This window comes from Chenopodium album, chromosome 7, assembly GCF_948465745.1.
Source record: "Chenopodium album chromosome 7, dcCheAlbu1.1, whole genome shotgun sequence".
In the NCBI taxonomy this organism is placed as follows: Eukaryota; Viridiplantae; Streptophyta; class Magnoliopsida; order Caryophyllales; family Amaranthaceae; genus Chenopodium; species Chenopodium album.
The window spans coordinates 62,970,705-62,983,941 of NC_137840.1; the positions used below are offsets into that span (position 1 = coordinate 62,970,705).

Sequence of the window (13,237 nt, forward strand, 5' to 3'; positions counted from 1 at the left end):
AGGTTACCATGCCACGTGTCGTTATTTTATTGGTTTTGTTAATTTAATTTGATTTAAAAAAATTTATTTAATATTTTTTATTTTAAAAATATATTAAGTAATAAAATAACTTTTATAAAAAAAAAAAAAAAAAATCCAGCACCCTTGCCACCACCTTCACCACGACACCACCATTCCTTCTCCCCCTCCCCTTCACGCAGCTAACCTCTTCCCCAGCCCAGAAACTGGACGGCCGACGTCCAGCTCACCATGACCTCTCCTCTCCTCACCCGCCGCGCCACGCACCGACCTACCTCCTGTTACCACGACCTCCTCTTACCCGTCGCACCAACCATCCAAGCGAAACCCTAACCCGCGAAAATCGACCACCACAGCCCCGATTCCACCGCACTTTACCAAGCTCCACCATCAATCATCATCATTGAATCATCACCACCATTTATCCTCAACAGCAATCATCGAGCATCAAATCAAGGTCGCGATGTATGGATGCGCGCCCTCGAACAATTCCAATCAAATTAGGGCTTAATTGAGGTTCGCTTATGCGCCTGCAATGGTGTCGGAGCAACGATAGTTGAGAATTGTTGCAATTAATGTGGTCGATGTTGGATGACCGAGGGAGAAGATTTGGTGGCTGGTAGATGCAAGTTTGTGCGGTGGTGGAGCTGCTATGATGCAGGGGATAGGTGGTTTTAGGTTAGTGGTTGTTGGTGGTGATTGGTGGCGATTGGAGTCGTGGTGGCTGCTCTGCTTGTTCTTGTTGGCATGGCGAAGATGATGGGAGTTGTTGTGGTGGTTGGCGAGGCGATTCATGGGATAATGATTGATGGTGCTTGGAGGTGGTGCTGATTGTGGCGCAGTGGTGGCAGTGAGGGAGTAGGGTCGTGGGGTTGTGAGGGAGATGCTGGGGTGGTTCGGTGCTGCTGTTGTTGGTTGGGTGGTGATGGCAGGGGAGTGAAGAAAATAGGGGAGAGGTGGTGGTGCAGGGTGGTGGCCTGGTGGGTGATTTTTTTTTTTTATTATTATTATTTTTTTTGAAAGATTTAATTAAAATTATTTTATTAAAAGTTAATTAAACAATTTTAATTAAATTTTTTTTTAAAAAAAAATTTAAACCAATTACATGACAACACGTGTCATGGGTAACCTGTCCAACAGGTTACAAGTTGTTTTGCCTGTTAAAATTCAACACCCCCTAAAGGTTGTAATATTAATAATTAATCGAAAGGTTGTATTATTAAAAAAAGAATCGGCCAAAGGTTGTATTATTTTTCGCAATTCTTCCTAATTTTAAAATAAGTAAAGTTCAGCATAAATAAATTCAGGTAAAAAAATAATTTAAATTCAGCAAAATTAAGGTAAAAAAAGTAGCTTAGATAAGTTTCATCCAAAGAACACTATATTTTTACAAAAATTTATTAAAGGAAAAATTGAAAAACAAAAATCACTTTTTAAAAAAAATTAAGCCTTTTTATTTTTAATTTTTTTAATATTCAACCACCTTAATTTAAAAAGAAAAATTTATACTTCGTAGCTTTTACCACTACATAACGGTTTTTGTTTCATACTCTAGCATGTAAACTGAAGCATTTTTGTTGCTTTATTTCACTTCCAAACTTGAATTTTACATATTGGTAACTAAAAATATTAGGGATTGAAACTATACAATTGACAAGCATAAATAGAAAACTGTTGGAATAAAAAAATAGTAGCGATTGCCAACTTTCAATAGACGGCCATCATAAGAGAGGCACAATTGAACCACTGAATATTGAATACATAGCCACTGTTAGTGGTTTGATCAAAAGAGATCTACATATATATCATTTAAACTTCTAGCTTCAAGATAGCTCATAAACTCTAGAATACACTGATAGATATCATATTGGATTGTCCATTACAGCACTGCTACATTTACGCGGTGTGTAATTTAAGTACACGAAACAAGCATACAATATAGTATTACGTAGATGGGTGGGATTGCGCAAACCCCATCTTTCACAAACATCTCACTTCTTATTTATGCCACATGAAATGCTATCTATCACTATGTAGATTACTTATCTTCAACCTTGAAATGGAAGGCCCTGAGCATGAAAAAGAAATACAAACACACTAATGGCAACAACAATGATACACTGCTGTAAGCAAATCTGAATGAAATACTTCGGTCTAGTAGAAAACTAGTCAAGTAAGCAAATTCTCACTCATGCATAGGGCAAGCGCAGTTCTCCTTGCCTAACTCGGATGCAAGACATGGAGGTTGGTTGCCACCATCTTTGTACCAAGTTGAACGTTTCTCAACTAGCTCGTCAAGGAAAGTATTGAGCTTCTCTATTGTAACACTAGGCATCACAACCACATGAGCTATGCTTCCTTGGCAAGCCAGCTGCCAACGTCGGATAAACTCCTCATCGCGAGGACGCTCAAACACCACCGTGCTGCTTAGCTCATTGAGCATGGCACTAATTCCAGCGTCTCTAAGCCGGTCTTTAAGGTAGTGGGCATTGCGGAGGCACTTTTGAACCTCTTTCTGGAAACCACGATATCCTTTTCTGTTCAAGGTACACCATAGAAATAGAGGAGCATGGCCATTCCTGCTCCCCATGATTGTAGCATCCCTCGAAGCGAGATACTCTACATTACTAGACAGAGTGTTGATGTGCTCCATCCTTGTTATCTGAACACCACAGGGCATTGGGCACCCCACAAATTTGTGGCCAGATACACTGACACTACCAATGGGCTTCTTGAATGTAACTTGAGGTGCCTGCATAGTGTAATACTCATGAGCAGTAGCACAAAATATGTAAAACTAATAACTTAAAAATCAACAACGTGCACAATAGCTTGTCAAAACCTAGCATGTAAGACAATTGGACAGTTCTCCAAAATACTTTGTACTAATGTAGGTGTTTTGAGAGGAATAAAACTTGGGCTACAACTCCTTGAACAAGCAAATCTTATTCCAATTTTTTGGACAAATTGTGATGGAAAATGAACAATCCCAAGGACCACAAAGATCAACAATGCAACACCCTGGTACGGACATGAACCTATTAAGATGGAGCCACCAGCTTCTACCAATTTGGCCAACATCTTTACCAAGCAGCCAGCCATATCATAATGAGAACCAAGACCCATGACTTCAGGTGTGTTATGTTTACTCAACTGATTTTAGCTTGTTTCAGACAAAACAAGTTGATAAAAATTCAAACAAAATAGCCTCTAAGTTTAGACAAGTTCATATGTTCTGATCAAGTGTAAGGAAAAATGTTCAAATAAAACAAGAATAGACAATATAAGTTCAGATAAGTTAAGGGTGAATAGAACACATCCTACGTGTATATATGTCAAAGTAAGCTGAAGATAACACACCCTTATTTACTAATGCAACCAGTAGTTTCACCAACACTTTGTCAACAGTAAAAGGAAAAAAACGAAAAAAAAAAACACCAAGACAATACATGGTTGACAGTAACATGTACCAAGTGTCTAAAAACTGAATGTTCATAAGTCACTACTTTTTTGTGAGGTGGAAAAACGTCTTTAAGATAGCTACTTTTTTATCTTTAACATATGGTAAAAATAAAGATAACTACTTACTCGAGTAACAAATGGTAACATAAGACCAAACAAGGCTCCATCACAGTGGATATAGAACCGATTGTGGGGGAAGCCACATTCTTCAAGAGTCTGTATCACTAAATCAAGATCATCAACAGCTCCTTTTACAGTAGTTCCTGCAATAAAAGCATTAGATATCAAACATGTTAATTTTGTAATTTACGGAAAAAAAATTTACTCACTAAAGATATCAAAGTTTTTTTTTTTTTTTTTTTTTTTTTTCTTTTTGGGTTGGTGGGTGGGTGTGTGTAAAAAGTGTTTGAAAAATTATTCCTAGGAAAATTATCTAGAAATCTTGTTGAACATTTACAAAAAGCTCGTAAAACATCTTTTTCAAACTTGGGCTCAAACCTCTCTCCTAATTTTCTCTCAACCAAACTCTCCTATTAAAGATTTGATATAATCAAACCTCTCTTTAATATCTATATTTAGCCCCATAAAAATTTACATAGACAGAAAATTATTATATAATCAAACCTCTCTTTAATATCTATATTTGGCCCCATAAAAATTTACATAGACAGAAAATTTTTATATATAAAAAAATAATAATAATCCTCCAAAACTAACATGTTCAAACTTTAAGAAGGAAAAGTAAAAGGATCTACCTATGTTGACATTGATGATGGCTGGTTTATCCTTGTTCTGGAGAAGCTTGGCTCTGAAATCATCACAATCAACTTCTCCGGATGATAACGTCTCAATCTTAACACAATCCATCCTATACATGCGTGCAGCTTTGAAGATTGAGTAGTGTGACTCTTTTGAGGCATATAAAATGCCATCAGGAAACACTTCTCTCCTGAAAATCCATGAACCAGCAGAGAATTAGAAGACCATGTCCACCCTGATGTTCCATAATAGATTAATGGACGTTAAGTATACTTACCCCACAAGGATGCCATGAAGGTTTCCTTCTGTCCCACAGTTTGTAATATATCCCCAGTATTGGTCCTTCTCAATCTCCCAAAGACGTGCAAACCAATCTAACACACCCACTTCAAATTGCCTGGAATGCACACCATAGTTGCTCTCGATAAATGGATCGCCGAGGTTGTTTATTGAAAAATGTTGCAATTGACTCAAAGCGCCATAGTCAAAGTCCAAGTTGTAAGGATATCCTGCAACAAGGTGAAGCAGCCACATCACAACAGTGCATGCATACAATTAAAAGAAGCCCAACAATATAAATCAAGTATTTAAATGTCAGTATTGGAAGCAAGGGCAGGCTGGGGGGCAAGGACACATACTATCCACCTCCATATAATTCTTTGTACTATAAAGTATTTAATCAGTAAATGTAGCCCAACACATATTAAAGGAACGCCTTAAGACTTTGTTGTCGAGCCATAACCAGAATTCTCTGTTTCATATATCTCAGACCACAAATTCTTCAGGCACAATCATGCTTTCTCCTTGATAGATGAATAATGTTAAGGATATCAAAAACATAATCATCTGGCATAGAATATGCTAAGAAGAAAACTCAGAAGAAAAAAGTGCATAAGAAAGGATAGACTATTAGGAAACGTTTAATTCTTTTGCAGTTAACTTTTACAATTATCTTCTGTTTCATACGAAGTATACAGCTTTTCTTTACTTATAGTTTGTTCATACTTCAGTCAATATTCTGTTTAACTTTTGTTCTCATTTTCAACTTTCTTTTGCGGTTAGAATTTACATTGTGATTGTAACAAAAGTTTAAATTGTTTTAAAAGTATTTGCATCAAATCGAAGACTCGTGTCAGTACTTAGTCGTGTATCTTTACCTTCTAATCGTAATACCAACAGTTTCCCACTCTTGATTAGAAAATAAATAAATAAATAAATAAAATAAAATAAATAAAATATATTTATACATATATATATATATATATATATATATATATATATATATATATATATATATATATATATATATATATATATATATATATATATATATATATATATATTAGGAGCGTAGAACATTGCAGCATATAGAACAAATACAACCTCAATCGGTGTGCATGTAGGCCTCATATACGAAGGTAAAACCGTAAGAGGAACAAAGATCCACTTAAAATCTCAGCTTTCTAATACTTTAAACATGACAGTGTTTCCATCTTCAGAAAAACATGTCTTTCTAGAAAAGAAGATTACAAACAAACACGATTTCTGCCACTCTCTAAAAGTTAAGATGACATCAAATAGCCCTCCATTAAATTGATCAATTAATATGGTAGGTAGACCCTGATTTCAGGCTACCCAAAAGTTCAGAAAAAAAGACATCCACAAAATACGTATACTCCATTTATGTGATCTCAAATACGTAGTAATACTAATGGCATTTATTGTCCAAGGTTCAACAGGTAAACTATGTAGAATATTTAGAGGACACAACTATCTCCATCGTGATTGAGAAATCTAGCACAAAACAACCATGGAGTTGTGGATCATGCTTCATAACTTACAGGAACCATACAATTTGAACAGCTCACTAGTTACTATTTCTCCAAATGTTCAATGATAAAGTGGTGGTCCCTATAAAATTACAAACTTAAATTTTTTATTTTTTTTTTAAAGTAGTAAAATGACTACCACTAATGGACCATACTTTTGCAGTAAATGGCTAAAAAAGAGAAAAGTGCAACAATTCCCCATGATTTCGATGATTTGATCTTCAGAAGTCTAAAGAATCTTTCATTTTTAATATGAAAAAGAGCCCTATTTTGCAGAACTACATCAGCATGCTGAACAACTTAGAAGCATGACACCAGAACTGATATCATATGATCTTTTAGTTGGCAGCTTGGCACCCTCTGGTATTGATCCCCTTGACCTTTCCCTGGTTACAAATTGTAAATCTCTCCACCAAAGGATCTCTACAAAAGTTATTTCTTCCTATTATCTCATTATAAATTAATCAATATCTTTTAATCAAAGAGGACAAAGACGCCCCATTAAGCGGCAAAGACTGCAATAACCCCCTCTCCTCCCCTCTTCCCCAATTAAAAAACCAAAAAGAAAGAAAACAAAATATTAAATATTATTAAATAAAAGAGCAAATATCACCATATTTTACCATATAACCAGCCTTTTCAAGTGTGGCAAGACTTAATTTTAGACTTTCTAGTATTAAGTCCAAAAGTGTTATTAGCTTTTCATATTGCAAATAGAACTATCAGCTGAAATTTCACAAAATAAAAAAAGGATTAACAGCAGGACTGTGATGGCAGTCACAAAGAGGATTAACAGCAGTATAATTACTTGAACAACAAAACCACCTATCTGTCCAAATAATCATCACAAAGCTTTGTTTTTCACTACAAAGTACTCCATAGTCCATACTGTATACCAGTAATAAAGATTATCTGATGCAAAAAAATCCCAAATTTCCCCTGAATCAGATTAACTTCATACTCTTTTAAAAAAAATAAACTAAATTGACACTAATCGTCTAATCCCATTATCTCACATTAAAATGCCTACCAAAAGCTTCAAAGCTTGAGGGGTATATCAAGTTATCAACTATCAAAAGCAAATTCATAATCAAACCGAAATCACTATTTATTGAGTTAATTAAATATGCAATCTACCTTTATAATAAACAGTCATCATTATTAAATATACATTAGTAACTTGTTAATCAAGAAAATTAACTGAATGGAGCTCCCAAAAGCTTGTAAAAATCAAATTAAACAAGAAAACAAAATAAATCTAAGTTACATATAAGTTACATGTACTATAGCAACAAATTAATCAAAAAACTGAATGAAGCTCCCAAAATTCAAATTAAACAAGAAAACAAAATGTAAGTTACATATAAATAAATATACAATAATAACAAATTAATCAAAAGATCAAGAGCTCAAAAAAAAAACTTGAAAAAATCAAATAAAACAAGAAAACAAAGGAAATGATCATTACCCAAATGATGTTTAGTCCTCTCAAGCAAACTCTGCCTGTATCTAGCCAAAACTCCAGCCATATACGCCTCCTTATCGCCGGTAACCCCGTCATTATCCTCTGGTTCGGTAACATCAAAGCAAGACGAGTGAATATTCCGACCCAAAACAATCTCTCTCTCACCATTTTCACCAGTCTTCATCTTCTTCACTGCCCCATTTTCGCCATTACAAACAACCGGCGGAATCGGCTCTAAAACCACCGCCATCGGATCCAAATCCTTTCCGTTCAACATGTCAACAACATCATGTTTCAATTCTTGGGGTAATGTTGCTAGTCCCGCCATTTTTGAGTCAAAAATTGGGATTTTCAAAACCCTAATTTGTCGATTCAACCTGAAATTAGGTCTGAAAGTTTCAACAAATTGAAGTCAGATTAAGATCATGAAAATAACAATAATTAATTTAAAATTAATAAATTGATGCAGTAATTTATTTTTAATTATTAATTGATTGATTAAGATTGTGAGAGTAAATGATGACCTGCGAAAATTGAGGAAAAGTTGATCCGAAATGGCAGGAGAGAGAAAGAAGAGAGAGATTTCTGGAAATGTTTGGATCTAAAGCACGAGGTGAAGGTGAAGAATAGCTTGGAGTTGTATATATATAGTGTGCGAGGACGAGTATCCGAGTATAACTGGTATCCCACTGTCTTATAGGAGTTGCGTATGTTACTTGTCCTTGTTGCATTTATCAATTGCAATTTGCTGCATAAGTTACTACTGGTTACGTCGATAGGTCACTAAAAAAGGTACACATTGAGTTGAGGCGTTATAAACTGACTCGATTTCGATTTGACCTATTTTAAAGTGATCTGATTTCAATTTTAATTGGTGTAGGCGTAATAATTTAGTATGATTTTTGATAGAGTTAGACCCGTTTGAATAACCCAATCATCCATTGAAAATGTTATATACCCGATGTATGTAGAGTTTTCAAATTGGATATGTAGTTTGGGTTTTGGATCGGTTAGGAACGGCTTGGGTTGCATCATAATTGGATAATGTCGGGTTGTTTTATTAATTTGGGTCCATATGGATCTGTTCGAGTCACTCTAATTTTGTATCATTATAATTTTAGATCATTCTAACAAGATGGAGTTCTAATCAAGGTAATGTTTATTACAGTCACTTATACCACCTCCACTAATTATTTTTTACAATTTTGGGATATTATTTGTGAAACATAAAATATTTCAAAATTGCAGACAATAATTAGCGGAGGTAGTATTTCCTTATTATCATGCAGTGTTGGCCTGTTGGGTGTAGATAGTAGGAGTTTCACCTAGGTCATGAATTTGATTTGTAATTGTTCTTGGGGGTGTAGATTCTCTTATCCTCTCCACCCCACCCCAACCCAACCCAAGTCCTAGTCCTCAAGAGTCTAACTTGCGTTATATTAGGGTCGTTTTTCTTATCAAAAAAAATTAATTATTTCCTTATTAGTGTCTTTATATAGCTCTTTCAATTGAGCAAAACTAAATCCTTAGTTATACAATATGCAAAGTAAAATGGAAATTGTTCAGACAGCCTACTTATAGCCTATTTTTCTTAACCTAAGTTATGAAAAATATTTTATTTTAAGCTATGCGACTTTGGAAAATTGAATTTAATAGCAACAATAATAAGTTAAAAAATCTAACATGGATTTTTGTTTTTTTAATTACATACTAGTACTACGTATGAACTTATTTTTTGACTTTGATGTAAGCTGGTTTGAAATAAGAGGTGAACTAACTAATCCGAGTTACTCTAACATAAATCATGATAAGGCAATGAATATGAAATTAAAATATTTTGGGGGTAATTCACAACAAAAACTTCAGATACAGTGTATATGCGTCATGTGTCCAACGTGCTTAAATTAAACAAATTAAATGAGCAATTTAATGAACTAGCATTTTAAGGGCTTGTTCAGATTACTGAAAACAGTTGTACTGAATTGATTGGAGTTGAATTGAACTGAACTGAACTGAATAAAGCTGAAATAAAAAAGCTGAAATAAATTGTTTATGAGAGAAGAAAATTAAAAATTGAACTGATTGAAACTGAATTGAACTTAACTAAACTAAAATTAAGCTGAACAGAACAGGCCTTAATTAAGTTCAATATTGTGAATCGACTTTGTGCTCATTTAATTGCTTTCTTACATAAGTTCATTTAAGTCCAAATGAACCACAACATCCAATCTACAAATATTATACACTTAAGCTAAAACAATAGTCTAGCAAAGTAGCAAGTAAACAGGTTGTCATGTATCACGTTCGTGTTTGAAATTCAACCCAAACACAATCCCCCTTTTTTTTAACGCAAAAAACACAATCCATTTAGTAAACTAGAAGTTTAGGATCAACCCATTTAACACAAGTTGATTACTTTGATGTAAACTCGCTAATTTTGAGTCAGGTTTGAATCGAGTTGTCAACTACTCTGTTTATTGGACTATCTTTATTTGATATAACAATCTAGAAAATACCTAGCTTATGTACTCTTGACAAAATTGATGAATGAATCATGTTCGTGTTTAGTTTCTTAACAATTTCAAGTTGTTCAAATTGAGCTCACAATGGGTTTGTTTTTTTCTTAACGATTTCAGATCGGCCTGACTCGTACTCATGAATCATGTTGTTTCATGCCATATTCATGTTTTACCTAGTAACTTTAGTTCGTGAGCTCATGTCAGATTGTAGTATTGTGTCAGGGATTAACCAAATGCTAGCTAGCCATATAAAAAACAAGTTTTATTATCGAATTTGGTTCTTAATTTGTTGGGATTGTGCACAAGCTGCACATGGTGCAGTTGACTCTCTAAAAATTTGTACAATTAAGGGTCGTTTGGTTCACCCGAAATAATCGAAATGGAATGAACAAATGGAATGGAATGGAAATATCTTATATTCTCTATGTTGTTTGTTTTGAAAACAAAGTGAAACAATCCCATTAGTTCCACCACCACACAATCAACCCACAACCACCATACAACCACCTGATTCATTCACTTTCCACCTTTTTCAGCCACCATCCATCCACCAAACTACCCGCCGCACCTCCCCTGCCCTTTGCCGACCCTGCCCCGCCCCTCGCCGGCCCCCGCACAGCTCTTTCCTCCCTCGAAAAACCCTAGAAGCATCCCTCCCCTGAAGAACATCCCTCACTCCCCGTAAAACCCGTCGTCTGACCCTCCCCCACCCTCGACCCTAGGCGCCGGGGATTCGAGGGTGGGGGAGGGTCGGTCGGCCGTTTTACAGTGAGGGAGAAGGTTTTTTTTTTTGTTTTTACGGGGATGGGATTAGGGTTTCGAGAATGCAAATGGCCGGCGAGGGGAAGGGGAAAAGGAGACGAGTGGTGACGTGGCTGACCGTGGTGCGGGTTTCCGATGATTTGGGTAAGTAGGAGGGTGGTGGTATGTCAGTGTAGTGGTGGCTGAGGAATGGGAATGAAAATACCTAGGGGGGTGGGCAATGAACTTAGAAGGATTTTGGGGAATGAAGAAGGTAAAGGGAATGGGAAAAAAAAGCCTAACAAACAACAACAAAGGGAATTAAGGTAGTTGATTACCATTCCATTTGATGAATATCTGGCTCCCAACCAAACGACCCCTTAATACACAATTACGTTGTATTCTGTACATGATACTCTGACTCTATTTTAAATTTATAGTAGAGCCTCTTTTTTTTTTTTTTTTTTTTTTTTTTTTGAGGAGATACTAGAGCCTTTATATGGTTGATATTTGCTTCTGTCTTCCTTAGACAAGTACTTACACCAACAAAACTCTGGTTATGAGGGTTTTAATCATAACATGTGAAATCTATACTAATATATTAAAATGCGTTTCTAAATACGTTTATGTGCAACTTAACTATGTAACTAGAGAGTAGAGATGACTCGCACAGTCGCACATTAGTTAGTTGTAGTTAGTTGTAGTTTTATCCTAACATCGGTCAATCCTATAACATTTCATAAATCACCTTATTTGTATTTTTTCAAGGAAAAGATTCACATAAAGTATCTCATATCTAACTCTTAGCTTATCAAAATACTTCATATGTAATAGTATATTAATAAAATTAAAAAAAAAAATTATTACTACCTATGAAACTAATGAAAGGATCAATTGCATTTTGAAGTAATTGAGTGTCTATCTAGCTTTCTGCAAATATGGAAAGTTCATTGTTCATATGAAGTTAGGATTATCTTAAGAAGGTTTTTTGAGCTATAGGATGAACGATTATAGAAGATAAAAGTAATATGTACAACTATACAAGTAATTATTTATTCATTCTCTGCCATAATTATAGAATCTACTTAACGAGAATATTAGCCATTGATTTGGATATTTTACAAATTAATTAACGGTGTAGATTGAAAAAGGGTCCAACAAAAAGACACATAATGAATATTCAATTGAATTGAATGAGGACCATTTGATTCTTTTTTGCATGTTTGTTGGTGAAGATATTGGTTTGTATAATTGTATAACGTCTTATGACTCTTAACGTCTTTGCACGTGTATGGTTGCACATTTTCTGATTGTGATGGCTTGACACATTTCATATGTCTGACAAATCAATCCATCACTGTAGAGGTTTGTAATGGATCGGATAGGCCAGGTCTAGTCCGGTCCAATATAATTCGGGTTTAAATCATGCTAAATCATTACATTGTACTCTCTCCGTCCTAATATAGTTTCCATTTTCCTATTTTAGAGAATTAAAATGTTGTTTCTATTTCTATCTATGGGAACATGTAAATACAGTATACCCCCACTTTTTAACTTAACTAGGGTAGCTAACACGCGCGTTACATGCACCATACTAACCATATTTGGAAGTTCTTTTGATTTGACCTTAAATCATAAATTTAGTTATTGATATGTAATAACTATGTTTACGATTATATTTGTCCAAGATAACTAGTTCTTTTAAAGACACCAAGGCTACTAACATTTATGATAACAAATAGGTGAATAAATATTTCTGAGAGTATAATTGTCCAAACACTTTTTATTAATAAAAACTTATGCATATTAAGGAGGGTATATATGTAAATACACTTTTTAAAGGATAAATTTGGCATCACACTATTCATAAGAGTAATGTTATACGTAGTATTCCCTCCGTCCCTTAATACAATGCATCTTTCTCTTTATTATGTGAGGAATAAATGCTCAAAAGAGGCATTGTATCAAGGGACGGAGGGAGTACTTTTTATAAGGTAGAAATTCATTGTACTTTCTAATTTATCCTTGTATTTTGCACATGACTTGTACTTTTTTCTACGTTCTCTCTCTAATTTTTGTCTATACCTACTACAGGCCAAGCAGCTAAGAAGAAGTGGATGGACGACGTGTTCAATGCCAAGCCAAATTTGTTAATAATACTTTTCACTTTTATTAATGTATTATATCCACTTTCTCACCCTATTCCTTAAATACCCCGAAAAAACACAAACAAGAACTATATTATGGGACAAAGAGAGTGTCCATAAATCCATAATTGGGTCGTTTTCATATTCAATTTGGTCAGGGTTAATTTTTAACACATCTTACTGTTTTATGAAATTAATATTTTTTATATCTTTTATTGTTGTGATAGGTATTTTCTTCATCTCCAAATAGTGCTATTTTGCATAATTTAGTTTGTAATTTGTATACATGCTAAAGTT

General features: G+C 34.6%; 1 protein-coding gene across 1 annotated transcript; it reads right to left on the minus strand.

Annotated features, from left to right (window-relative positions):
* Positions 1–1,746: 1,746 nt before the first annotated feature.
* On the minus strand, positions 1,747–8,208 carry LOC145639149 (serine decarboxylase-like). The gene is made up of 6 exons (XM_081690312.1): positions 8,058–8,208; positions 7,537–7,922; positions 4,517–4,748; positions 4,236–4,429; positions 3,607–3,743; positions 1,747–2,770 (listed from the first exon to the last, which is right to left on the minus strand). Exons 2-6 carry the CDS (start codon positions 7,859–7,861, stop codon positions 2,204–2,206), a joined length of 1,455 nt encoding a protein of 484 aa, XP_081546438.1. The 5' UTR covers positions 7,862–7,922; positions 8,058–8,208; the 3' UTR covers positions 1,747–2,203.
* Between the last annotated feature and the right edge of the window lie 5,029 nt (positions 8,209–13,237).

Bases quoted from the DNA above. Each gene is read 5' to 3' on its own strand.
- LOC145639149 (XM_081690312.1), bottom strand. From the start codon at position 7,861: ATGGCGGGACTAGCAACATTACCCCAAGAATTGAAACATGATGTTGTT. The intron at 4,430-4,516 runs GTAAGTATACTT...ATGGATTTTCAG, and splicing joins CTTCATGGCATCCTTGTGGG to GAGAGAAGTGTTTCCTGATG. The intron at 3,744-4,235 runs GTAGATCCTTTT...CTTTTATTGCAG, and splicing joins CATCATCAATGTCAACATAG to GAACTACTGTAAAAGGAGCT.